Consider the following 27,920-nt stretch of genomic DNA (forward strand, 5'->3'; position numbering starts at 1 on the left):
AATGGCATGAAATCCTATCGTTTGGGGTGGGTGAGAGCTGATTCAAGATTCAGCTAATGTTGAGCTGGAAGGGACCCCTAGGGTTATCTAGTCCAACCCGCAGCAATGCAAGGATCTTTTGCCCAACATAGGGCTCGAACCCACGAACCCATGCTCTTATCAATTGATAACCCAGGCATGGGAGATCGGTGAGCCTCCATCTTCACTCCTGGGCTGCGTTCTGCGCAAGCAATGCATCGATGGCTACGCAACCCTTGTTTAAAGTAATTTTGTACAGTGCTTTTTAAAGAGCACAGGTTCAGGGTTGCGTCCAGCCATGCCTCCTTTGTGAAAGGGATGGGCATGGCCAACATAGGACCATTGATTTCAGTGGGTCTACTCTGAATACGTGGGCGATGGGAAAGGGTTGTGGCTCCAAGTCGGAACACATGCTTTTCATGCAAAAAGTTTCCCAGCAGGCCTGGAGTAAGACCCTTGCTTCTGCCAGTCAGTGTAAAAGGTAAAGGGACCCCTGACCATTAGGTCCAGTTGTGGACAACTCTGGGGTTGCGGCGCTCATCTCGCTTTATTGGCCGAGGGAGCCGGCGTACAGCTTCTGGGTCATGTGGCCAGCATGACTAAGCCGCTTCTGGCGAACCAGAGCAGCGCACAGAAACGCCGTTTACCTTCCCGCCGGAGCAGTCCCTATTTATCTACTTGCACTTGATGTGCTTTTGAACTGCTAGGTTGGCATTAGCAGGGACCGAGCAACGAGAGCTCACCCCGTCGCGGGGATTCGAACCGCCGACCTTCTGATCTGCAAGTCCTAGGCTCTGTGGTTTAACCCACAGGGCTGCCCACATCCCTTGCCAGTCAGTGTAGGCTACACTAAACTAGATGGGATGTAGTAGCTTGGCTCATGATAAGGTAGCTCCCACAAGAAACTCGCTTGGTTTTATAGGAAGGGCTACCTCTTACGTTACAGAGCACCCACTTCGTATGCAGAGGGTCCGGGTTCAATTCCTGGCATACCCAGGCACCTGCCTAAACGCCTGGAGAGCTGCTGCCAGTCAGAATAGGCAATACTAAACTAGATGTACTCCCATGGCCTGACTTGGGGTGGGGGGTGGGAAGGCAGTGCCCAGTGTTCCTTGGGCTTAGCTGGGTACATCCCATGATTTTTTAAAAATCTCTTTGGCACCCAAAATAAGAAAGTGCTCTATCTAAACGAAGATTTGTAAGTTCTGTCTCTTCTATTTCCTGGCTTTTTTCTCCATGCATGTTCAGAGTTCCAGGGTCCCAAGAAAACGGAGTTGTTTTTTTAAAAAATGGTTTTGCAAAATTGGCACGGGAATGGATAAAAGAGGTCATCTTGACATATGTACAGCTCGGAAGAAAGCATCCCTGCTTGTCTTGTTTCGGGGGTCAAATTCTGCAGGAAACGGGAGCGTTGATCTGCCCCCCGCAGCTGCCTGCCTCGTCCCCCTGTCCAGGTTACGCCCGACTCTTGTCGTAGTCGCTGACCATCCGCTTGATGTGGAAGAGCTTGTTCCGCAGAGACTTGCTGTCCATTTTCTTGCTCTGGTAGTCGGGGGTCTGCGGCGTGAATTTGCGAGGAAAACGCGTTAGGAAACAAAACACAATTCGCAGTGTTCTCGCTCGGGGCGCAGATTAAAATATATTTCTCAAGCCAGCTTTTTCACAGAATGGTAGGGTTGGAATAGACCTTCCTAGTGTCATAGTGTTGTAGAGTTGGAAGGGACCCCGAGTGTCACCTAGTTCAACCCCCTGAGATGCAGGAATCTCAGCTAAAGCATCTATAAAACCAAATTCCAGGAGGTCACCAACTTGGGTGGATTCAGTTTCACAGGAGTATTTGGCCACTGTGGGTGCTGGCCTATTGTGGGTGCTGAATCCAGCAGCCTTCTGACGTTCTAATGGAACCTCCAGGTCCCAGTGCAGTCTACCTGGATTCCTAGGTTCTTTGGGGTATTTGGCCACCGTGAGGACAAAGACAAAGGCTGTGTCTTTCCCCCACACCCCAATGCTCCTTTAGTTCACAAGGGGCCTGTGGGTGTTTAGGGGCCACACACAAATCTGGATTTGGCCCTAAGAAGCATAGATCGGGAGTGGTGAAGCCACTGTCCTCCTGGTATTTCTGGCCTCCACCTCCACCACTCTGCCATCGTCGCTGGCCGCTCCAACATGCAGAGGCTACAGCTCTTTCCCCGACCCCTTTTGGGAGGCAGGAAAACGTGTCACTTACGCGCTTCAGGTCCTTCAGCCGGTTGTATTCTTCAGCCACCCCCTGCGGGAGAAAGATGTCAAAGTCAGGAGAGTCCTGTATGTGGAACCTCCCTGTTCAGGAGCAGTCTATCTCAGGGCATCCCTGGTAATGCACTCTCGGTCTCTCTCTGTTTTCACCCTCCTAAGCTCAGCTCTCCACATTTCCACGTCAGTCTACAATCATTATTATTCTAAAGCAGGCACAGGCAAACGCGGCCCTCCAGCTGTTTTGGGACTACAATTCCCATCATCTCTGACCACTGGTCCTGTTAGCTAGGGATGATGGGAGTTGCAGTCCCAAAATATCGATTTTGCCTATGCCTGTTCTAAAAGAAGCCCTGGTGGGAAGGTGTCAGTATCCCTGGTAGAACACTAGACTTAATCTCAGAGTTGTGGGTTCAAGCCCCACGTTGGGCATTAAGATTCCTGCATTGCAGGGGGTTAGACTGGATGACCCTTGGGGTCCCTTTTAGCTCTACGATTCCTTCCACTCCACACATTTCTGCAAAGCAATTGCACCCAACAGACCCTGTTTCGCAAGGCAACCTGCCCCTGTATAATCCACCTTTGCCGTTTTCACTAATATACGAATTTATTCCTTGTCTGCATTTACCGTATTTTTTGCTCTATAAGACTCACTTTTTCCCTCCTAAAAAGTAAGGGGAAATGTGTGCGCGTCTTATGGAGCGAATGCAGGCTGCGCAGCTACCCCAGAAGCCAGAACAGCAAGAGAGATTGCTGCTTTCACTGTGCAGCGATCCCTCTTGCTGTTCTGGCTTCTGAGATTCAGAATATTTTTTTTCTTGTTTTCCTCCTCCAAAAACGAGGTGCGTCTTGTGGTCTGTTGCGTCTTGCATGGAGCGAGAAATACGGTATATCCCTACGTTTTTTGTCTCCGCAGAACTGAGTGCTTGCCCATATTGCCTTTCCTGACAGTAAGAGCTGTTTGACAGTGGAATTGGCTGACCAGGAGTGTGGTGGAGTCTCCTCCTTTGGAGGTCTTGAAGCAGAGGCTTGACAACCATATGTCAGGAGTGCTCTGATGGTGTTTCCTGCTTGGCAGGGGGTTGGACTCGATGGCCCTTGTGGGCTCTTCCAACTCTATGATTCTATGATTCTTCCTTATTTCTACCCACATCCTTTGCTCTGGGTGCCTGGGGGTGATGGGGGACGGGACAACCTACCTGGTACTGCAGGCTGTCTTCAGGCAGATGGTCCAGCTGTTTGTTCAGCTGGTTGATCTGGTCATTGATGGCGTCCATCTCAGCGCACAGCACCTTGTACCGCTTGAGGTCGGCGTCAAACTCTTGCTTGTAGTCCTGGCGTACGCTGTCCGATGTGATTGGCGGATACAGGCTATGGGGGACGGAAGAGAAACCCACATTTTGTGGTGGGGTTGGTGAGGAATGCCTTGCTCTGAAAACATACACATGGCCCTATTGTGGTGTGGCGACCCTTTGGGAACAGCAAAGTGTTTGCCAGCACAGAGGAAAACTTTAATTTAGTGCAGGGGTCAGCAAACTTTTTCAGCAGGGGGCCGGTCCACTGTCCCTTAGACCTTGTGGGGGGCCGGACTATATTCTGAAGGGGGGGGGAAGGAACGAATTCCTCTGCCCCACAAATAACCCAGAGATGCATTTGAAATAAAAGCACACATTCTACTCATGTAAGAACACACTGATTCCGGGACCGTCGGCGGGCCGGATTGAGAAGGCAATTGGGCTGGATCCAGCCCCCTTAGTTTGCCTACCCATGATTCAGTGCCTTCCTTCCCTTGATGGGGGCACACCAAGTTACAGGGAACCAGGCAGAGGGCCTTCTCGGTGGTGGCGCCTTCCCTGTGGAACACCCTCCTACCAGATGTCAAAGAGAACAACAACTACCAGGCTTTTAGAAGACATCTGAAGGCAGCCCTGTTTAGGGAAGCTTTTAATGTTTGATGTATTATAGTATTTTAATATTCTTTTGGAAGCCGCCCTAACAGCTTCCTATGATCATTTGAAGAGCAGACAGAGCTCAGCACATCATGGCTAGTACCTGTAACATCACCAACCCAACCTTTTCTCACCCACCAATTTTGTCACCGGTGGAAAAGGGGGCGAAGGTGTGCAATGAACAACCGTTCATATAACCGGTGAGGGTAATAATAATAATAATAATAATAATAATAATAATAATAATAATATTTATACCCCGCCCATCTGGCTGGGTTTCCCCAGCCACTCCGGGCGGCTTACAGCATAACCTAAAAACATAATAAAAACAGCAAGCATAAAAAAACCTCGTGATAATACAGGGCTGCCTTCAGAAGTCTTCTAAAGGTTGTGTAGTTACTCATCTCCTTGACATCTGACAGGAGGGCATTCCTCAGGGCGGGCGCCACCACCAAGAAGGCCCTCTGCCTGGTTCCCTGTAGCTTCACTTCTGCCAGTGTAGGAACCACCAGAAGGTGCTCGGAGACGGACCCGGGGTAGAGATGCTCCTTCAGGTATATAGGGCCGAAACTGTTTAGGGCAGGGGTTGGCAAACTACGGTCCGGGGGCCGGATGCGGCCCCCCAGGCTTGCAAATCCAGCCCGCGGACCCTGCAAATCCAGCCCGCGGACCCTGCAAATAGGGGAGCAACTTCCGCGTAAATACGCATTTTAAAAAAGCTATAGTCTGGCCCCCGGCAGTGTTTGAGGGACAGTGAACGGCTCCCTGTGTAAAAAGTTTGAGGACCCCTGGATTAGGGCTTCAAAAGTCAGCACCAACACTTTGAATTGTGCCTGCAAATGTACTGGGCGGAAACATCACTTGAAGTCAACAATGACTTGGAACGGAAGTCCGGAGGCAGGTGAATTTTGGCGTCGTGCTGGGTGCTGCTGGAATCCGGAAGCCCCAATCCCACCCCTGGGTGCCACACCCTTTCAGAACCGCTGACGCAAATAGATATTGCAGCTCACCTCTTCCAGTCGTCCTGGTCCCGCTCGTCTCCGGACTCCACGGCCGTGGTGTAGTCGGTCTCGTACTGCGATTCCTCGAGTTCGGGGTTCCTCCTCCGCCTACGCCCTTTGCGGCCGGAGGGCTTGCTGGCGCTCTCCCGGGCGTTCCCTTCCAGCGTGCTGGAGCTGAAAGTCCAGGCGGGGTTGGCGGTCTGCGTGTAGGAAGGCGGGCTGGAGAGGAGACCCCAAAGTTACACATGAGAAAAGCTGGAGTCAGCTGGGAAACGGCGGCTGCCCTCTGGGGACTCATAGGGCAGGAGGAAGGGAGCTCGACAGCAGGGGGCGCCAGCGCTTACGACAGGCTTGTTAGCAATTTCACTCCTTCGAGGCTGTACAGTGGTGCCCCGCAAGACAAATGCCTCGCAAGATGGAAAACTCACTAGACGAACGAGTTTTCCGTTTTGGAGGTGCTTCGCAAAACGAATTTCCTATGGGCTTGCTTCGCAAGATGACAATGTCTTGTGAGTTCCTGCTGGTTTTTTTCCCTTCCCCCCTTTTTCTAAGCCGCTAAGCCGCTTATCAGCTGATCCGATCAGCAGATAAGACGCTAATAGCGCTAATCCGCTAATCCGTCAATGGGCTTGCTTCGCAAGACGAAAAAACCGCTAGACGAAGAGAATCACAGAACGGATTCTTTTCGTCTTGCGAGGCACCACTGTATTTTGTGATTAGTAGAAATCACACAGTCTTTCTGAAGGAAGCGTGAGAACCGGATATTGTCCTATCTGTATGTATTATGTGATGTACTTTCACTTTTGCCTGTTCTCTCTCAGAGCTGGATGAGAGAGCACCGTGATTCTGTTTCTGTGTAATACAGTGGTACCTCGGGTACAGACGCTTCAGGTTACAGACTCCGCTAACCCAGAAATAGTACCTTGGATTAAGAACTTTGCTTCAGGATGAGGACAGAAATCGCGCAGCGGCGGCGCAGTGGCGGTGGGAGGCCCCATTAGCTAAAGTGGTGCTTCAGGTTAAGAACAGTTTCAGGTTAAGAACGGACCTCCAGAACGAATTAAGTTCTTAACCTGAGGTACCACTGTATAATGTAATTAAAGAGTAGTTTAGAAACGGTGACTGCCCTTTGGGGACTCATCCTTTGGGGACGTGGGTGGCGCTGTGAGTTAAACCACAGAACCTAGGGCTTGCCGATCAGGAAGTCGGCGGTTCGAATCCCCGCAATGACGGGGTGAGCTCCCGTTGCTCGGTCCCTGCTCCTGCCAACCTAGCAGTTCAAAAGCACGTCAAAGTGCAAGTAGATAAATAGGTACCACTCTGGCGGGAAGGTAAATGGCATTTCCGTGTGCTGCTCTGGTTCGCCAGAAGCGGCTTAGTCCTGCTGGCCACATGACCCGGAAGCTGTACGCCGGCTCCCTCGGCCAGTAAAGCGAGATGAGCGCCGCAACCCCAGAGTCGGCCACGACTGGACCTAATGGTCAGGGGTCCCTTTACCTTTAAGGCAGAAGGAAGGGAGCTCAACAGCAGGGGGCGCCAGAGCTTACGACAGGCTGAGCCAATTTAATTCTGCTCCCTTTCCCATCCCATACCCTCCAAGTGTCCCGGTTTTCCAGGCACAGTAGCGGAATTACAGAAGCTGTTCTTGTTTGTGATTTTATCCAGGAATGTCCCGGTTTTCCTTTCTCATCCCCTCCCCATCTCGGAAAGTGGGGGAGAGATCAGATTGTCCCCTCCTGTCCTTTTTGGAAACAGGAGTCTTTGGTGTGTGTTTGTTTGTGCAGGTGCAGAAACAGAGTCCTATTTATAATGATAATGAAATCCCTGTACCAAATGAAGTAAATGTTGAAGCTGGCATACGAAATCCTTCCTATAATTTTGAAGGAACACTGTAACAAATCCACCGGACACATTTCTTTGCAATGCTTCCGCAGCCAGCCGATTATTAGGAAACATGTGGCGTGTTGATCCCTTTGTTGTAAATGGAGCCTCATGCTGCCTACTCGGAAGTAAGTCCCACTGTATTCAATGGAGCTTAGTCCCAGGTAACTGGGTAAAGACTGTGCTGCAATCCAAAGTATTTTTTACTCAGAACTAAGTCCCACTGAGTTCAAAAGGATTTACTCTCAGGTATGTATCTGATCATTCTCACAATTTCCGTTGTTCTTGATATCGTAGAATCGTACAGCCAGAAGGGACCACGAGGGTCATCTATCCCAACCCCCTGCAATGCAGAGCTCTTTTGCCCAATATGTAGCTCGAACCCAGAACCCTGAGATTAAGAGTCTCGTGCTCTACCCACTGAGCCACCCAGCTAATAACAATAACAAATCCTGCAAGCGTTTTTTAAGCGCAGAGTTTAACAGCAAGCGGGACCTGAACCCAAGACCTGAACACACTACCTTCCTGTGCCTGCGATTCAGACGTGTCGCTGCTGCCAGATGAGGCAGCGGAGCCATCCTGGCTAGTGGCTCTCAATAGCCCTGTCCTCCCCCATGACTTTGTCCAATCCTCTTTTACAGCCATCAAGATCAGGGACAGTTGCTGCCTCCTGTGGCAGAGAGTTCCACAGTTTAACGATACATGTTCTGGTCTGACCTCACCTGGAGTACTGTGTCCAGTTCTGGGCACCACAGTTCAAGAAGGACACTGACAAACTGGAACGTGTCCAGAGGAGGGCAACCAAAATGGTCAAAGGCCTGGAAACGATGCCTTATGAGGAACGGCTAAGGGAGCTGGGCATGTTTAGCCTGGAGAAGAGGAGGTTAAGGGGTGATATGATAGCCATGTTCAAATATATAAAAGGATGTCACATAGAGGAGGGAGAAAGGTTGTTTTCTGCTGCTCCAGAGAAGCGGACACGGAGCAATGGATCCAAACTACAAGAAAGAAGATTCCACCTAAACATTAGGAAGAACATCCTGACAGTAAGAGCTGTTCGACAGTGGAATTTGCTGCCCAGGAGTGTGGTGGAGTCTCCTACTTTGGAGGTCTTTAAGCAGAGGCTTGACAACCATATGTCAGGAGTGCTCTGATGGTGTTTCCTGCTTGGCAGGGGGTTGGACTCGATGGCCCTTGTGGTCTCTTCCAACTCTATGATTCTATGATTCTAACCCCCTTATTCCACCGCAAATCTAGCATGATGCAAGAGGGAGAAAAACAATCTCTCTTTTTTCTCAATTTCACCACTCAAAACAACTCCGTTTTCCTTGCTCACCTGCTCTGGCTTTCCCCTGGGTAGTAGCCATTTCCGGAGACCTTGTAGTTGTAGGGGCTGGCTGGGGCATGGGTGGGGCTCATTGGCTTTTCGGAGTAGTTCAGGGTTGCTGTCTCATCATGGGTGCTGACGCCGTCGGTGACATTCTTCACCTGTGAAAGGAACGAAAGGCGTCGTTTTGGTGCTGGCTGAAACCTTCCCCTGGATCGGGGCCCTTCTGGGACACGCTGTTGCCTCTCAGGTAAGGATGGGTGAATAATTCCAAATTTTCACCTTTCCCTGCCACATCCTGGTTAGAGCGTTGGACGAAGGAGCTGGCAAACCATGGTTTGAATCCTTACTCTGCCATGAAGGCCCCTGGGTGACCTGGCGGTTGTGTGTGGGGATCAAATAAGGAAGGGGGAAGCCATGATATAAATGCAACAAATAAATAAAATAAAATTACCGCCACTGCTTCTGGTTTGTTTTTTAATAAAAAGTTGTCACCAGAATTTGGGTGCAGAGTTCTCTGTATCCAGACACTTGTTTGTTTGTTTTTCCTTTTTGCAAAGCAAGTTCCCTAATACAATGCATTTTTTTAAAAAAAATTGTTTAAAAATGCATTCTTTGACACACTTCCGCTCAGTGTATGCATTTCCGTACAGATTACTTGGCTGCGGAACCGCATGGAGAGGTGTAGATTTGCCTGTTCTCAACGACCCTGCAAGGTGGGTTAAAGGTGACAGGGACTAGTTTGCATGGCCCAACTCTGTCAGGGATTCTTTAGCTGCAGTGCCCGCAGTGCAGGGGGTTGGAATGGATGACCCTTGAGGGTCCCTTTTTTCCTTCCTGCTTTTTAGCTGCTTCTTCCATGTGAAATAAAAAAATTAAGGTCATATATATATACACCGTATTTTTCGTGCTATAGGACACACTTTTTCCCCTCCAAAAATGAAGGGGAAATGTGTGTGCGTCCTATGGGGCGAATGCAGGCTTTGGCTGAAGCCTGGAGAGTGAGAGGGGTTGGTGCGCACCGACCCCTCTCGCTCTCCAGGCTTCAGGAAGCTATCCGCAAGCCGTGGGAGAGATGCGCGACTTCGCGCAGCTCTCCCACGGCTTTTGGAGTGCTGCCTGCACCCGGAAGCCTGGGGGCGTGCTGAGCTCAGCGCCCCCCAGGCTTTGGGCTTCGCGCAGCTCTCCCACGGCTTGTGGAGAGCTGCCTGTTCTGGGGGCTGGGGTCAGGGGAAGCTCGGGCTTCCCCCACCCCAGCCCCGTGCCTGGGGGGGGGATAAATTCCCCCCTTTATTTCCCCCCCAAAAAAACTAGGTGCGTCCTATGGGCCGGTGCACCCTATGGGCCGAAAAATATGGTATATTAAATGTTCATAAATGTACCAACCAAGCGCATACATAGATGTGTGGACCACATGTCTGGATCAGCACAGGAAGACCGCCCTGAAGCCATTTTGACTCCCAAACTGACCAAACGTTTTCTCTGCAAGGAGGGAGGAGGTGGGAAGCCTCCCCCTTGTCTCAGGAATTGGGTAATCCCCATCTCAAAGGAATGGGCAGACTACCAGGAAAGGCAATCAGATAAGGCATTATCAGATAACCTGGCAGACAGGAAAAACAACAACACACTCAGATTTCTGTTGTAGACCGCCTTTTCTGTGATGTAGGTATGATGTTTGTGGGGGGTGGTCTGGAGCTCCAGGGCGGGCAATTTAAAATGTCTATATAAGGGCAGGCACATCTGGGTTCTGGGTTCTCCTCCTTTCCTGCGTGTGAGGGGGGCATCCTGTTGCAACAGCGTTAATAAAGATAAAGCTTACAAGCTGCTTTGCTTCTCAATATTCTCTGGTTGGCCTCTGTTATTTTCTCCGACCAATGGAGAACCTACAAAGGACTCTATAAGGGCTCTTGTGTCCCCCATAAGGGAATAGAGTGGATGCCCGGGTTGTGAACGTGATCCGCGCGGGATGCACATTCACAACCTGCAGCGTTCGTAACCCACATCTGCGCGTCTGCACACTCGTGGGTTGCGATTTGGTGCTTCTGCGCATGTGCAAAGCACATTTTAGCGCTTCTGCCCCACTCACCTCACAGAGTGTTTGTTGTGGGGGAGGAAGGGAAAGGAGAATGTTAGCCGCTTTGAGACTCCTTCGGGTAGTGATAAAGCGGGATATCAAATCCAAACTCTTCTTCTTCTTCTTCTTATTCTGCGCATGCGCGACCGCCAAAAGCCGGAAGTAACCCGTCCCGGTACGTCCGGGTTTTGGCGGTCTGTAACCTGGAAAAAGGGACGTGGGTGGCGCTGTGGGTAAAACCTCAGCGCCTAGGACTTGCCGATCGCATGGTCGGCAGTTCGAATCCCCGCGGCGGGGTGAGCTCCCGTTGTTCAGTCCCAGCTCCTGCCCACCTAGCAGTTCGAAAGCACTCCTAAGTGCAAGTAGATAAATAGGTACCGCTCCGGCGGGAAGGTAAATGGCGTTTCCATGTGCTGCCCTGGTGCCGGTTCGCCAGAGCAGCTTCGTCACGCTGGCCACGTGACCCGGAAGTGTCTCTGGACAGCGCTGGCCCCCGGCCTCTTAAGTGAGATGGGTGCACAACCCTAGAGTCTGTCAAGACTGGCCCGTACGGGCAGGGATACCTTTACCTTTACCTAACCTGAAAAAACGCAACCTGAAGAGGCTGTAACCCGAGGTATGACTGTACTGTAAGGGCAGATTTTTGTTTATTACACATGCCCGGGTCTTTGCTGGAAAACCTTCAGGCCAGATCACATCCGTGGCATTTCCTCACGAGGAACGGCCTGGGCTGGGGGGAGGCATGGGAGCATTTTAAGTCTTGTGCCGGACTTCCCTGACCAGGCAGAGATCTGCATCTGGGGGGCAGACTATTTGCTCAGCAATGACTTCAACTGGGGGCAGAGGGTGCAGCTGCTTCTTCCCCCCCCCACGCCTTTCCTCCTTTCCTTCCGGGCTTTTTTACAGAGCCACGACCACCTGGGGCTCCAGAGGCTTCAAAGGATCTCCTGCCAGTCTAAGGAAGCCGTCTGTCATAGCAAAATCATGTTGCAGAGAAGACCCAGAGGAACCGACAGACATTATTCAGGCCCCACCTGCCCTATTGCATTTAAAGAAGCATTGCGCCACTTTAAACATGGCTCCCCCCTCTTGGGAACTGTAGTTTCCTTAAAGGGTGCTAGAAGACTCCTCTTCTGCCTCCCAGAGCTACAGTTCCCAGAACGGTTCAACCACTGCTTTTTTTCTAAAAAAAAAAAAAATGTTTAGGGGTTACTCTCATTTCGGCTCAAGAGCACCACCATTTTATAGTTCAGATTGGGAAAATAGGGAAGCTTTTAATGTTTAATAGGCTATTGCATTTTAGTGTTTTTTTGGAAGCCGCCCCCCTCACACGCAGGAAAGGAGGAGGACCCGGAACACAGGTGTGCCTGCCCTTATATAGACATTTTAAATTGCCCGCCCTGGAGCTCCAGACCACCCCCCACAAACATCATACCTACTTCACAGAAAAGGCGGTCTACAACAGAAATTTGAGTGTGTTGTTGTTTTTCCTGTCTGCCAGGTTATCTGATTAATATTATTATTATTATTATTATTATTATTATTATTATTATTATTATTATTAAATAAATACAGTGAATGGACAAAAGTACAAAGGTTCACAAAAAGTTTAGGGGTATGCGTAGCCTTGTGTCTCCCCCCCCAAAAGCACTGGGTTCAACCATCAATCCCTCTCCTTAAGGAGCTCTGGGAATCGGGTGAAGAGGCCGGATAGCTCAGTCGGTCAGAGCGTGGTGCTGGTAACGCCAAGGTTGCAGGTTCGATCCCCGTATGGGACAGCTGCATATTCCTGCCTTGCAGCGGGCTGGACTAGATGACCCTGAGGGTCCCTTCCAGCTCCACAGTTCTGGGATACTATGAGAATTCAAGCCAGAGGTACAATTTTCAAATGCCGCAGATCACCAGATCTTCCAGCAAAGAGCGTGAAAACGAACGATGTGTGGAGTTTGTTCTGCCTGTCTGGCCTTGAGTTCTGAAACATCTTTGACACATGCAACCCCTTTCCCTGTACGTTGCACCCTGCTGGCCTGTGGTGTGCAGACCGTGTCCCTGACTCCTTGCTTATCTCTGCCCCTGTTGTACAAGGAGTCACGGGATGTCCCGATGCGTGCCTTATCTGTTCCGTGTCCCCGTGGGCATCCTTGAACCACAAGGGAGGAAAGGGTTAACTGGCTCCTTGCCCGCCGGACTCTGGGACTGAGCCCCTTCCCCAGAAACTGAGGTGGGACTCCCCCTGTCCCGCTCTCCTCCAGGAATGTTGCAAGCTCTGTCTAGCAGATCTGGAATGAAATATCTCAACAACAGGTGCTTTCGATTTCTTTCTTTTGACCCCCAAGTGCTCAGTAGAAGCTGTCAAAATCTGCAGTCATTTGAAAACTAGGAAATTAAATTTAAAAAATCAACATCAGGGAGTACCTTTCATGCCATTAACGAGTCTATTTTGCAAAATTACAAAGAATGCACCTTTTGCATTTTTAAAAAATCTAAAGCAAAGCAGGTTTTCTTGGATTTGCTGAAAAATCTGTTCAGCACTTCCTTCTCAAATTCCTCCTTTGCCCCCCCCATGCACACTCAGTAAGGATAGCCCATTGAGGTCTTTACTCTCCGCAAGGTACTGAGTGACTGCTCAGCAAGTATTCTGATTATATGAAAAGGGCTTAGTATTCCCATGCTATACAGCTTTTGTGAGTTTAAACGCTGCTCCTGCTGGTGAGTAAATTAAGTAAATTATGAATCCAGGCACCCAACCAATCCTTTTGTCATTACAGTGGCCATTTCAGCCTCCTGTGGGAGGGAGTTCCGCAGTCTAATTATGCACTGCAAGGTTTATTATTGAGCTGTGAACAGTGGGGACAAGGAGGCTTTCCCACCCTCCATCATGAGGGCCACATTCCCTTGAGGAAATCTTTCTGGGGGCCACTCAGCAACTCACTGCCTGGAATTATTTCTGTTATAAGAATTTTAAGGTCTTAGATATATAATAAATGTTCATAAATGTACCAAGCAAACACGTACATAAATATACAAACCACATGTCTGAAACCCCACAGAAAAAAAGTCCTGAACAAATTGACCTCAAATTGACTCTCTGCAAGGTCAAAGTGGGAAACCTCCCCATTGTCTCTTTCGTCACAAATCCTGTCTTAAGGGCACATTTAAGATATGAATAGGGTGTGAGCCTGTGACATGGCCTAGGAACTAAGTATTTATCATTACAAAAGACTGGCCAGGCTCCCCAGGCAATCCAATCAAGTAAGCATTAATAGGTAACCTGCCAGACAACGCACTCAGATTTCTGCTGTAGACTGCCCTTTCTGTGATGTAGGTATGATGTCTCTGGGGGTGGTCTTGAACTCCAGGGCAGGCAATTTAAAATGTCTATACAAGGGCAGACACACCTTGGTTCGGGGTCCTCCTCCTCTCCTGCGTGTGAGGGGAGCACCCTGTTGCAACAGATCAATAAATATCAGGCTTACTAGCCGCTTTGCTTCTCAATATTCTCTGGTTGGCCTCTGTTCTTTTCTCCGACCGATGGAGAACCTGCAAAGGACTCTAGAAGGGCTCTTGTGTCCCCCATAAGGGAATAAGGGCAGATTTCCATTTATTACATTTCCAAAGAAGATCCCTGGGGGAGAGCAAACCTGGGGCTCACGGCATGTGAGGCGGGGGCTGTACCATTCGCTATGGTACAGGCCTCTCTTGCTTTGGTTTGGCTGATCTACACGCTCTGATCCTGACTCGGGACTCTTGGGGCTCAGAAGTTTGAGGTCCGTCTTGTCCAGCAATTTGCTGCAAGGATCTCAGCAAGTGTGTGTGTGTGTGTGTGTGTGTGTGTGTGTGTGTGTGTGTGTGTGTCTTCCGCCTCCCCACCCCTTCTGAAATGGGGCAAAAGTTTCTAGACTACATGACACTGGCCGAAATGACTGACAGAATTCGTGAACAGGGGAAAGAGACGGCGGATGAAGATTGGAAGAAATTTAAAACTTATCTTAAGAAATATTACAAAATTAATGAATGTTAAAATGTTGAGGTTCTTAGTAAGAAAAGGAGATTACAGCGACAAAAGATTAAGTAAATGAAAAGAACAAATAAGGGACAAATTTGACAAAATTAAGTTTAGGATTTGCTGAAACAATTAAGGAAATTGGGATGTAGAAAGGGGAGGTTTGGGGGAGTCAGGGAAGTGAGGTTTATGAAAAAAAGGAGAAGAAATTATGCATGTTTGTTTTGTCTTTTTATCTGTTTGTATTGTTTATAAAAACTTTGTAAAATCAATAAAAAAAATTATATAAAAAAATGAAATGGGGCAAAAGTTTCTCAGACTTGCTCTCCGCTTTGGGGGTGCCCCGAACTTTAAGGTGTTTGGCAGGCGTGAATTCTCAGAGCATGAAATTGTGCGTAAAATGGGCACCGGGAGCCTGGTTAATCATTGACGCAACTGAAACCACAGGGTATCGCGAGCGAGAGTCTCTTTCAGAGACACACAGATTTCCCTCCCTGTTGAACGTCGCAGGCCGAAATCCCACCAGGTGACGCCTTTGCAAAACAATTTAACAAGACGTAGCGACAATTTAACAAGAGGCCAGCGACTTGCATGGTTTTTAAAAAGGATTGGCTTTCATAGAGGAAGTCTTGGGGGTTAAACATGGGACCTTGTGCACGATCGACTGTGGAGCTGTAACCCTACATTCAAACAACATAAGTTTCTAGTCCTCATGGGAAATTGAATAGGATCAGTTGCCAATTCAGCCACTGGATTTATCTGGCTCAGCCTTGCTGATGAAAGCCGTCAAATGAGCTTTCCAGAGGTCACACGCCACTGGTGGGCGGGGAGAGAAGGGGAAATGGGCGAAACAATGAAGCTGGGCTGGGGAGGGGTGTGGTCTGAGGAGAGGGGGTGTGGCCTGAGGAGAAGGGGTGTGGCTGGAGGAGGTTTCTGAGGGCCAGATGGAGAGGCCAGGAAGGCCACATTTTAAAGAGCAAAAGAGCCGTCCTCCTAAGAATGCTGCTGTGGCGGAATGGGTCAGTGCGCCTTGCTGCTAACCAGAAGGTTGGTGGTTTGAGCCCACCCAGGAACGGCTGTGGGTAGGATTCCTGCTTTGCAGAGGGTTGGACTAGATGACCCTTGTGGGTCCCTTCCAAATATTATTGTAACTTGCTCTATGTGGGGCTGCCCTTGAAGCTGACCCAGAAACTCCAGCGGGTGCAGAATGCTGCAGCGAGACTCCTTGCCGTGGGATCACATTCACCCGGTGCTATACCAGCTGCACTGGCTCCCGGTGGAGTACAGGATCAGGTTTAAGGTGCTGGTTTTGACCTTTAAAGCCCTATACGGCCCAGGTCCCTCGTATCTACGGGGCCGCCTCTCCTGGTATGTCCCACGGAGGACCTTACGGTCTTCAAACAAAAACATCTTGGAGGTCCCGGGCCACAGGGAGTTTAGGCTGGCCTCAACCAGAGCCAGGGCTTTTTCGGCTGTGGCCCCGATCTGGTGGAACGCTCTGTCCCAAGAGACTAGGGCCCTGCGGGACTTGACATCTTTCCGCAGGGCCTGCAAGACGGAGCTGTTCCACCAGGCTTTTTGCCAGGGCACAGCCCCACTCCCTCCTTTGGCAACCCTCACAAAACTTCTAGCTCAATGGTTGCCATTAATTCGATTGTAATTAATTTTATAATGAAATGATTTTAGAATCTTGTAGTGTTTTATTGTTGTTAGCCGCTCTGAGCCCGGCTTTGGCTGGGGAGGGCAGGATATAAATAATTTTTTTTATTATTATTATACAATTCTATGGTTCCTCTCCAGCTTTTCTCCACTTGAATTCTCTACTGTCCTTTGGAAGAGGAAGGAGAGAGAGAGAGAGAGAGAGAGAGAGAGAGAGAGAGAGAGAGAGAGAGAGAGAGGAGGGGAATGCTTGGATCGTGGGGTCGTGGAAGAGCTCCTCCACCCCAAACACAGCCCCACACTCACCCATTCCTCCACGTTGGGTCCTTCCTGGAACGCCAAGGGCTTGTCCCAGTAGACGTTGGGTTTCCCATACTGCCACATCTTCTGACGCGTCTTGTGGGCGAAGAAGCAGATGACACACAGGAGGAACACGAGGAGGAAGCCACAGACGATGGCGATTGCCTGGTGTGTGTTTTTTTTTTGTGGGGTGGGGGGAAAAAGTGTGTATAGCATCAAACACCAAGGTTCTCAGGCCTGGGAGATATAACAGCGCATTGGTCTCTGAGCACATGCAGAGCGCATTTCACTCCCCCACCCCATATTTGGGATGCACATAGATTTGGAGACGCGACTATTCTTTTGCTTGCTAAAATGTACACCCCACTTGATTGTGGAAAAACAAAGCAAATCTCAAAGCAGCGCCCAAAAAAGATGCAATTAAAACATTAATAATAATAAGAAGAATAATGACCTAAGACTTTCAGGAAGTTGAGATGACAATAAACTAAAAACAGATTAGAACTCACATCAACTTCTCTGAATATATGGGCAGGCTTTTCCAAGCAAGAATGTTTTCAGGCGCCAAAAAGAGCACAGCGAAGACTGAAATCAATCGGCAGGGAGTTTCAAAGTTTGGCTGCTGCTGTACTTAGTGGCCGAATGCTTACAATTGTGAAACAGGTATTTTATATGGCACCAATTATAGGGTCGGTTCCGCAGAATGAAGTGGCCAAGGGGGCAAATATGGGGCAAGGTGACCTCGCAGGTAAACAAAACGAGGTCATGACTCATAGAAATGTGAGAAGCTCTGATTGGACCAGAGTGTGGCTGGTACACACTGCGATTGGGAGGATGGAAGGTAAAGGAGCCCAACACTAGGCGGCGCCAGAGTCAATGAAAGGCGGAGCCAGAGCATGTGAAGGGCGGGGCCAAATGACACTCATTTTCTCCCACTCACTCCCAAGTTCTCCCAGGCTGAAGTGGAGGGAGCTGATTGGCTGAGAGCAGATTCTTGGGACACAGCCCATTCGCCCTAATGGTTCAGCTCCATCTGGACTGTGCAAAACTACTGGGCGACTCACGAGTCCACCATGGCCATTTGGGTGCACTGCACTGGGTGCGGATCGCACCCAGACACTCTTATCTTATCTGCTGGGCAGTTTCTGGGTGTGCCCAGTTTAATGGACCGATTGTTTTGCTGCCCAGCCCTGAAACCGACCTCTCCGATTTGTCCTTTTGCTTTGAAACAAAATAGGTTCCTGGTGTTTGCTTTTCAACCAGCCTGCCGTTTTCCTGGGGCCAGCACCTCTGAGCAATACAGAAAGGCAACAGAGCAGAGGCAACTGGGGCAGAAGGTATCATAGAATCCTAGAGTTGGAAGAGACCACAAGGGCCATCGAGTCCAACCCCCTGCCAAGCAGGAAACACCATCAGAGCACTCCTGACATATGGTTGTCAAGCCTCTGCTTAAAGACCTCCAAAGGAGGAGACTCCACCACACTCCTTGGCAGCAAATTCCACTGTCCAACAGCTCTTACTGTCAGGAAGTTCTTCCTAATGTTTAGGTGGAATCTTCTTTCTTGTCGTTTGGATCCATTGCTCCGTGTCCGCTTCTCTGGAGCAGCAGAAAACCACCTTTCTCCCTCCTCTATGTGACATCCTTTTATATATTGGAACATGGCTATCATATCACCCCTTAACCTCCTCTTCTCCAGGCTAAACATGCCCAGCTCCCTTAGCTGTTCCTCATAAGGCATCGTTTCCAGGCCTTTGACCATTTTGGTTGCCCTCCTCTGGACACGTTCCAGTTTGTCAGTGTTCTTCTTGAACTGTGGTGCCCAGAACTGGACACAGTACTCCAGGTGAGGTCTGACCAGAGCAGAATACAGTGGCACTATTACTTCCCTTGATCTAGATGCTATACTCCTATTGATGCAGCCCAGAATTGCATTGGCTTTTTTAGCTGCCGCGTCACACTGTTGGCTCATCTCAAGTTTGTGGTCAAACAAGGCCTCCCCACATACCCAACTCCCCGCCTCCCAATCCTTCCTCCCTGGGAATCTTCCTCCAGTCAGAAAAATGGGCTTCTGAAATCCTACAGGTGCCATCCCAACAGTCATGAGGTCTAGCATCTTGCCAAGACGAGCACCAAAAGACTGAGGAGAATTAATGGAGGAGGAACCAGCAGCCCCAAGGGATGCTGTTGGATTCCAACTCCCAGAAGCCCCAGCCAGCTGTCCCCAGGGGTCAGGCATGATGGAAGAAGTCCAGGCATATCTGGAGGGCATCAGGGTCAGGGAAGTTTGCTTAGAGCAGGGATGGAGGCTCTCTGGACTAACAACTCCCAGAAACCCCTGGGTCCAGCATGGCTGGTAATCCTGGCCGAGGTCATCCTCCAGGGGCCCCTCTCTGTCTGTTGCTCACACCAGCTCATTCTGCTGGGAATTATAATTACTATTATTAGCTAATTTTATTGGTTGTTGCTTCTGCCGTGGTGACTCACAGAACGACTTGCGAAACAACAACAACATACACACCTTAAAAGTGGGGGTGGGGGGAGTACATCAAAACAGCCCACCCACTCTAAAAGCCCAAGGCCAGTGTGAAATGGAAGGATTTTGTTAGGTGCTTGAAGATATCTAGCATTGTGTCAGGGCTGTTTGGATGAGGGGTGGGAGGCACCAGCTGGGGAACCCCCAAGGGAACCCCCAGGGGAAGAAGGCTCAGAGCCAGGGGATTTGTGGTGGGTAAACTATGAGTGGTCAGAGGTGGGTTAAACCACAGAGCCTAGGACTTGCCGATCAGAAGGTCGGCGGTTCGAATCCCCATGACGGGGTGAGCTCCCGTTGCTCGGTCCCTGCTCCTGCCAACCTAGCAGTTCGAAAGCACGAAGTGCAAGTAGATAAATAGGTACCACTCCAGCGGGAAGGTAAACGGCGTTTCCGTGCACTGCTCTGGTTCGCCAGAAGCGGCTTAGTCATGCTGGCCACATGACCTGGAAGCTGTACGCCGGCTCCCTCAGCCAGTAAAGTGAGATGAGTGCCGCAATCCCAGAGTCGGCCATGACTGGACCTAATGGTCAGGGGTCCCTTTACCTTTACAGGGGTCGGAGGTGTCAGAAGCTGAAAGGGTAACAGGGTTTCGTGAGCAGGGAGAGTTGGTAGCAGAGAGAAGTCCAGAATCAGAGGCAGGTTCGAGAGGACAGAGGCCAAGTGCCAGAGATGAGACGAGCTGTCAAAGAAGCCAGGGGTCTCCCCCTCCTGCTGTAACCAGCTCCCTTCCCCTCCCCTCTCCCAGAGCCAGAAGAGGCATGAAAAGAGCAGAGGAGAGATAAGCAAGGTGAAGAAGTCTCGGAAAGACCCAGGAGAGGAGGAGGAGAAGACTTAGACAGTGGTGGGAAGGCGGGGACCTTCAGTTCTCGCAGCTGACCTACTGGGAAGTGCTGCTGTGATCACTAGGCCTGCGCCATTTTGGTTTCTTTGAATGAAAGAGTTCACTTCACTGTTTTTTTAATTGCTGGCCTGACTCTGGCTGCTGATGAGATGGCGCCAGGCAAGCCACTCCGGGGAGTGTCCCACAAGTGGGGAACCTCCACAGGAAAGGCCCTGTTTCCGCGTTGCCGCCCTCAGAACCTCCCTTACCTCCTGAGGGTCCACCATGCAGTAGTGGTAGAGGTATTGGTTGGCGTAGACCCCCGTGGTGTAGACCGAGTTGCACATGGCCAGCATGGGGTTGACGTAGTAGTTGCTGGACATCTGCGCCCGCGGGTTGACCCCCACGACGTAGACGATGGAGGCGATCAGCATGATGAATGCCATGATAGCGCACAACACCAGAACCACCAGGTAGAACCTCCGGGAGCGAGAGCCGCTGGACTTGGTGAGGCTGGTGATGGCGAGAGCCAGCAGGGCGATGAAGCAGAGGATCGACATGGCGAGCATGAAGCCGTTGGCCGAGCGCGGGTTGGCCATGCCTCCGTAGTACCCCATGCCCATCCCGCCGTAGGTGCTCCCGCCGTAGACTCCCATGCCTCCGCCGTAGTAGCTGCCCATCGAGCCCCCGTAGCCATAGCCGTAGCCGTACTCCCAGGACAGGGTGGAGGCCACGCAGGCAAAGATGGCGACACAGAGGAGGACCCCCACGCCCTCCAGGATCCTCACGATCCCGGGGGGAGAGTTCCACTTGTAGAAGTGCTGTGGGACGTCTTCGATGTAGTAGGAGCCCGGCGGAGGGGAGTGGATGTCGTAGCCGTAGTCCTCGCCGGGGGGCCCATAACCAGTGGGAGGGCTGTTGTAGGGCTTCTTGGTGCTATACATGCTTTGGGGGGGGGGGCTGGCGGCCAGAGCGTCACACACCCCTGGGAAGGACCTTCAAAGAGGAGACCTGGAGAGGAACACAAAGGGATATTCTGAGCATCTCTGAGAGCTTTTCATTTGGGCAAGTGAAAGTGGTTACCAAGGCATACAGTTATACCTCGGGTTACAGACTGCCAAAACCCAGGAACGGGTTACTTCCAGGTTTTGGCGGTTGCACATGCACAGAAGCGATAAATTGCGCTTTGCACATGCACAGAGGCACCGAACTGCAACCCGCGCGTGCGCAAACATGCAGCTGTGGGTCGTGAATGTGCATCCCACACGAATCACATTCGCAGCCCGAGCGTCCACTGTCTTTGAATACACAGCATAATAATAATAATAATAATAATGGCAATCGATTACAAAAGTGTATTTGAATACACAGCCTAATATTAACAATAGATTTTTCCCCAGCAGGAACTCGCTGGAACTCAGGTGGGTGCCATTGCCATTATAAGAGAACAAGGGAGGCATTCATGGTGAGTTCCAACACCTCTAGAAAATAGTAGTAGTAGTAGTAGTAGTAGTAGTAGTAGTAGTAGTAATAGTAGTAGTAATAGTAATAGTAGTAGTAGTAGTAGTAGTAGTAGTAGTAGTAATATGCCACCCATCTGCCTGGGGTGCCTCAACCACTCTAGGAGGCTCCCATGAAATATATATATTTTAAAAGGTGGTGGATTGATTATTGATTATTTGTTCCCTGGTGCAGTGGGGCCAGCAAGGTCGGCGGTTCGAGCCCACCCAAGGCAGGATTCCTGCACTGAAGCGGGTTGAGCGAAATGATCCTCTGGATCCCTCACAACTCTACAATCCTATGTTTCTATTAAGAAAAAAATCGTGAACCGATGTGGAAATGTGGGTAGCTGAACTTTCATGAGCATATGCATCTAGATCCAGATAGGTAGCTGTGTTGGTCTGACACAGTCGAAATATAAAAAAAATAAAGAATTGTCCAGTAGCACCTTAGAGACCAAATATGTTTGTTCTGGGTATAAGCTTCTGGAAGAATTGTGCATGCAAACGAAAGCTTATACCAGAACAAACTTAGTTGTCCTATAAGATGCTACTGGACAATTTTTTATTTTAGCACATGCAATTTTGCTTGGCGAACACGTTTTCTTTTTGCAAGGCAGTTGCCTGCTACTCTAATTCATCTTTCAGTTTCACTGATATATTGTGTGTGTACATATATATACATACGATGCATTTTTGTACACCTCGCTTTGCTGCAAATTTGGAGAGGGGCAACTTCTCAACAACGGTGGAGTTGCTGTTCGTGTATTGTTTCATAAACAAGGTGAGTTGGTGGCCCTTTGAATGCAAACTGAATCAAGACTACATGGAACTGGCAGAAATGACTGGCAGAATCCGAGATAAGGGAGAAGAGGTGGTGGAAGAAGACTGGAAGAAATTTAAAGACTACTTGCAGAAATACTGTAAAATTAATGAATGTTAAAGGGATGTTGGATTGAAAATAAGCGGTATTGGTAAAAAGATTAACAAGAATATGTAAATACGGATTGACAATGGTTGAAAATATATAGTTATAATAGGTTAAGATATTGAGTAAAGATAAATGATAGAGGGTAAGGATTTGCTGAATTAACCATGTGAACTGGAATACAAAAAAGGGGTGTGTGAGGAGGTCAGGAAACAAGTAAACGAAATATAAGATATTTCTTTTTAACTTTTTTACTTTTTATGTATTTTGTCTTTGTATTTTTCTATCTCTTTTTCTTTTATTATTGTTATTCTTTTTTATTTCTTATTTTTAATTTTGTAACCTCTTATTGTCTGTAAAATTTCAATAAATATCATTTAAAAAAAAAAAGAATGCGAATTGAATCGAGTCCCTCCTCCCACCCCCAAATCCCTGCTTGGAGATGCCAGAGATCAGACTCAGGACCCTTCAGACACTGGCCATTGCCTCCCCCCACCCCCACAACAGACTAAGACCTGGGAAACCAGGGTTCAAATCCTCTCGCTTGGCCATGAAGCTCACTGGGTCACAGTGCCTCTCACAGCCTAACGTACCTCACAGGGTGGTTGTGGAGATGAAACGAGGTGAGGGAGAAATCCACGTCCAGCCCAACTTCATGGAGAGAGAGAAAAAGGTGGGAATACAAATTCAGCAAAGAATTGAACGGAAATCCCAACCGCGGAGCCTGATGGTTGCAAGAAGGGGGTCGATTTCCCCCCTGCGGCAGCTCAGAGCTCCCCAGCCTCACAAAAAAGTTGTTTGCAGTCTCTCTTACCCCTGCCAGCCGTCCCGCCGGCGACCTCAGCCCCAGAGCGCCAGTCGGGCCGCCCCCTCGGGGTCCCTTTCCTTCCTCTCTCTCCGGCACCTGGATCTCAAGGCCGTTTCTTGCGAAGACAAAGCCGGACACCGGAGCCCGGCTCTCGCCTTTCGCCTGCTAAATAAATGATCCCCTTGCTCTTGTTTGCGTCCCCTGCTGTCGTCCGCCCAGCGCATGCCAGGACAGGAGCCGTCTCTAAATGGGACGAGGCTTCCTCCCTAGGGACTAGCGGCCGGCGACACCTCCCAGCATCCAGAAGTTCCTTCCTTCCTCTCTCTCTCTCTCTCTCTCTCTCTCTCTCTCTCTCTCTCTCTTCCAACCCTCCATCAGTGGAAGGAGGCACAACAGTGGCCTTCCACCGAATCCTCGAATTCGGGCCCCAGACAATTCGTCTTGCAGGGCCTGGTTTTCGTCAAGTGAGGCTGTGCAATTAAAGGCCATTTGCAAAATTGTAGCCATCAACCTCAGTCACCTTGAGCCAATGGCAACCTCTCCGCCTCACCTACTTTGCAGGGTTGTCGCAAAGGAAAATATAACAACGTACGAGGGCAGGGATCGTGTGCAACGCCTCCCACAGATAAACAGAACTGAAATAAAATTTTAGCGGTAAGCTGAGTCCTGGTCAAGGAAAAAAGGCGGGAAATAATAATAATAATAATAATAATAATAATAATAATAATGGCAGAAATTGTGAGAATGATCAGGAACATACCAGAGAAAGAATGCAGAGATCCTGATGGTGAGGAGTGTGTGTCTCACTTTGCCTGCCCGAAATGTTAGAGGGTATGTGAATTTGTCTACTCCTCTTTTATTTTTTTTATTTTTTTAATAATATTTTATTAGGTTTTATCAATAGAAAAGTTTAGAAAAATACAAAAACGAAAAAGATACAAAATTACAAAATACAAAAATAGAAACATTGAACACAAAGAGAGAAAAAGAAAAAACACATATAACAACAACAAAAAAGCAAAAATTCCTTCTTTCTTAATTTCTCATCTTCAGTTAACTTATTTTCCTGACTTCCTCACGTCTCCCATTTTTGTATCCCTTTTAAAAATTGGTTCAGCAAATTCATGTCCTATTTAGTTTATCTGTTATTAATCCAATCTTACATTTTACCTTGTTGCTAGAACCCCTTCAATTCATTTCAATGTCATCAGCATTCAAAAATGTTACAATATTTCTGCAAATAAGTTTTAAATTTCCTCCAATCTTCTTCCACCAACTCTTCTCCCTGGTCTTGGATTCTGCCAGTCATTTGTCTACTCCTCTTTCAATGCCGCCCAGGCCATCACTGCCTCCACAGTTTAACATGCCCTGCATGCACTTTCTTTCACCTGCCTTGATTCTTCCAACATTGGATGCCCACCAGCTCTGGTCTTATAAGAGAGGGAGAAAAACTCTCCCCTATTTGCTTTCTCCAGGCCACACACAATTTTGCATACTTCTATCATGTTCCCGGGGACGCGGGTGGCGCTGTGGGTTAAACCACAGAGCCTAGGGCTTGCCGATCAGAAAGTCGGCGGTTCGAATCCCCGTGACGGGGTGAGCTGCCATTGCTCGGTCCCTGCTCCTGCCAACCTAGCAGTTTGAATGCACCTCAAAGTGCAAGTAGATAGACTATATGGCTTTGGCTGAGATGACTGGCAGAATCCGAGACCAGGGGAAAGAGATGGCGGAAGAAGATTGGAAGAAATTTAAAATTTATCTTAAGAAATATTGTAAAATTAATGAGTGCTAAAATGTTGTGGTTATAGAAAGTAAGTGGATTACAGCTGTAAAGATTAAGTAGAGGAAAAGAAAAGGAAACAATTAGATAAAATTAAGGGGGAGGATTTGCTGAAATAATTTTTGAAATTGGAATGCAGAAAGGGGAGGTATGAGGAGGTCGGTGAAATAAGTTTTAAGAAAAAAAGGATTTGAAATTATACATGTTTGTTTTTGTGTTTGTATGTTTGTATTGTGTATTGTGTGTGTTTATATAAATTGTGAAAATCCAATAAAAAATTTATATAAAAAAAAATCAAAGTGCACGTAGATAAAAAGGTACCACTCCGGTGGGAAGGTAAACAGCGTTTCCGTGCGCTGCTCTGGTTCACCAGAAGCGGCTTAGTCATGCTGGCCACATGACCTGAAAGCTGTACGCCGGCTCTCTTGGCCAATAAAGCAAGATGAGCGTTGCAACCCCAGAGTCGGCCACGACTGGACCTAATGGTCAGGGGTCCCTTTACCTTTACCATGTTCCCACTCACCTTTCGTCTAAAACATAAACACTGCCAACTTTCTTCACAGGGGAGTCTCTCCACTGCTGCCTAAGAACAAGCCTCACTGAATTAAATATGATTTATGAGTGAGTAGACATGGTTAGTGTTTAGGATGGCTCTGTTGCTTTCGGCTCTCCCAGTTCCAAAGGCCACATTTCTCTCCCAGCCTTGAGGCTTCCAATTTACTGGCGTTCAGAATTTTTTCAGTTTGAGAGAGAGAGAGTGCAGAACATTTCCTCCACGAATGCAAACTGGCGATAAGGAATGTTTCTTTTCAGACCTTGCAAGCTGGGCTCTCCCCGGCCGCCTGGCTGAGACCCGAGTTCCCAAAAGGCAACAATCATTGCTCAGAGAAGGGAGCGATTTGCCAAACAATGGGTGCATTTCTGGGAGCTTGAGATACGCTCCCTGAGCTGGTTTGAAAGCTGCATTCCTTGCAGTTGCAAGAAATTTTCCTTGTGTATGTGCATCCATGGGTTTTTTAATTTAATTGTTTTTAAAAGATGCCTCCCGTTCTGCTTTGCGGCCCTTGGATTTCTGAGCCGCATGAGAGCTTTGTGGTTTGTTTGGCAAAAGAAAACGAGAAAAGGATAATCAAAACTCCCCAGTTTAAAAAGTCGCTCAGAGCAAAGAAGGGGCAAAATCGGATTTTGGGTGGCTGCAACTCAGAGCATGGCTGCTCTGTTTAGGGATTGTATAAAGCACTTTCCCTGATTACTTTCAAGCTGGAGTCTCTCCCACTGATCTAGGGTCCTTCGCCCTAAAGAAAAATCAAGATTCTAGTCCTCATTGAGTTTAAACAGGGCTCTTTGCCCTCCTACACTGACTGGCAGCAGCTTTCCAGCCTTTCTGACTCAGATTGTGATATATTTGTATAAGTCATTGTGAAAACTCAACAGCATTTTTTAAAATACCAATACAGTGGTACCTCGGCTTAAGTACTTAATTCGTTCTGGAGGTCTGTTCTTGACCTGAAACTGTTCTTAACCTGAAGCACCACTTTAGCTAATGGGGCCTCCTGCTGCTGCCGCACCGCCGGAGCACGATTTCCGTTCTCATCCTGAAGCAAAGTTCTTAACCCGAGGTATTATTTCTGGGTTAGCAGAGTCTGTAACCTGAAGCGTATGTAACCCAACGTACCACTGTATACACATTTTTGATGCAATTTCTGCCCCATAGACACGTTTGTGCAAAGCAATTCCCTTAATAGAATGAATTCTAATGCTTTTTTTAAAAAAAAATAAAAATAAAAAATTCTTTGGTGCATTTTGCCCTCATATACACATTTTTTATAATATGCATTGCTCAGCTGGAGAAGGAAAACTCTGGTCCTCAACCTCTGCTGCAAAGGATTAAACCCCCACAAATCCAGAGTGGAGTCCCTAAAGTGTTTAAATGGCACCTTGTACGCAACTCCTTCCAGCAACTCCTGCAGCCAAACTGGTGCCAAGCGTCTTGCTTGGCTTTCCTTTGAACCCCATCAGTGAAGCTGAGAGGGGGGTCTTTTCACCTGGGGCAGCCCAGGACCTCCAGACACAGAGCCCAGACTTGCCCCCCAGGGACATCACTTGAGTGGTTTGAATTCACCCCCCGAGGCGCACTCCATTGTCTTTCAGATGCCAACAACAACTCAGCTGGAGAACTGCATTGCAAAATTCGGAGGTGTGAATTCTTTTCCAAGGCAATTAACCCATATTACTGTAATTGCCTTCGCACTCGGACAAAATATAACATTCTCTTCATTACTTTCAGTGGGTCACAGGAACATGGGCCTTGGGCCCATTGACCTTAGTATTCCCTGCACTGACTGGCAGCAGCTCTTGAGGGTTTCAGACAGAAACTCTCCTCCAGCCCTATCTGGGGATTTGAACTCGGGACCATGCGAAACAGGTGTTTACTTCCCTCGGATGCTCCCCAAATTGTAGCAAGATGAGAGGAGGAGGAAACGCATTGCTCTGACCACTAGGGATGGGCGAGGAATCTCAGTTTGCATTTAAACAGGAACCTACTGAATTTTCGCTTTTTCAAAAAATGCCTGAACTGAATCACAGCTGCCCTTCAAAATTAAAAACCAAATTTTGCAATGCCATTGTCTATGGGTGCTCTACCACTAAAAAATAAAGCAAGGTCCTAGTCCTCATTGTTCTAAACAAAGGGCTGGTTTGAACAGGAACCTAGGAGGTTTCCTTCTACAGAGACAGACCCTCAGTCCATCTAACCCAGCCGTGTCCACACTGACTAAGCCACACCCTTATTCGAAAGCGTCTACTCTGAGTAGGGCTTAATGGCACGCACCCCTCTGTGCACCAGGACCCGCAACGCTGCAAAAAGCAAACCCTCCCTTTCTGGATCATTTCATCAAGGGTGAGGAGGGCAGGACCCACAACGCAAGTTATTTCTCTCTCTCTTACCTTGATTTTCGTCCCTCCTGGATCCCTGGACGGCTCCTATTCCCTTGCCTCCGGGGAGCTCATGATTGCAAAGGTTACCTTAATCACCACAACTTCCTGTTACCTTTGGAGCAGTGAGTCATGTGACCCTCTCCCCCCCCCACCAGAAGGTGTTGGCTGCA

The 27,920-nt window shown here is 48.8% G+C and overlaps 1 protein-coding gene across 1 annotated transcript; it reads right to left on the reverse strand.

The window, feature by feature from the left end:
- Window positions 1–120: 120 nt before the first annotated feature.
- On the reverse strand, window positions 121–27,920 carry LOC309522843 (occludin-like). Its single transcript, XM_082206478.1, has 8 exons — window positions 27,760–27,920; window positions 20,068–20,809; window positions 16,451–16,609; window positions 8,418–8,569; window positions 5,210–5,419; window positions 3,450–3,621; window positions 2,246–2,287; window positions 121–1,575 (listed from the first exon to the last, which is right to left on the reverse strand). The coding sequence occupies exons 2-8, from the start codon at window positions 20,740–20,742 to the stop codon at window positions 1,474–1,476; spliced, it is 1,512 nt and encodes a 503-aa protein (XP_082062604.1). The 5' UTR covers window positions 20,743–20,809; window positions 27,760–27,920; the 3' UTR covers window positions 121–1,473.

The sequence above is a fragment of the Podarcis vaucheri genome, assembly GCF_965113315.1.
Source record: "Podarcis vaucheri genome assembly, chromosome: 18".
Lineage (NCBI taxonomy): Eukaryota > Metazoa > Chordata > Lepidosauria > Squamata > Lacertidae > Podarcis > Podarcis vaucheri.

Coding starts and splice junctions, on each gene's coding strand:
- LOC309522843 (XM_082206478.1), bottom strand. CDS start 20,742: ATGTATAGCACCAAGAAGCCCTACAACAGCCCTCCCACTGGTTATGGG. Junction 3,622..5,209: donor GACCAGGACGACTGGAAGAG/GTGAGCTGCAAT, acceptor CGTCCCCCATAG/CCTGTATCCGCCAATCACAT. Junction 2,288..3,449: donor AAGACAGCCTGCAGTACCAG/GTAGGTTGTCCC, acceptor TTTCTCCCGCAG/GGGGTGGCTGAAGAATACAA.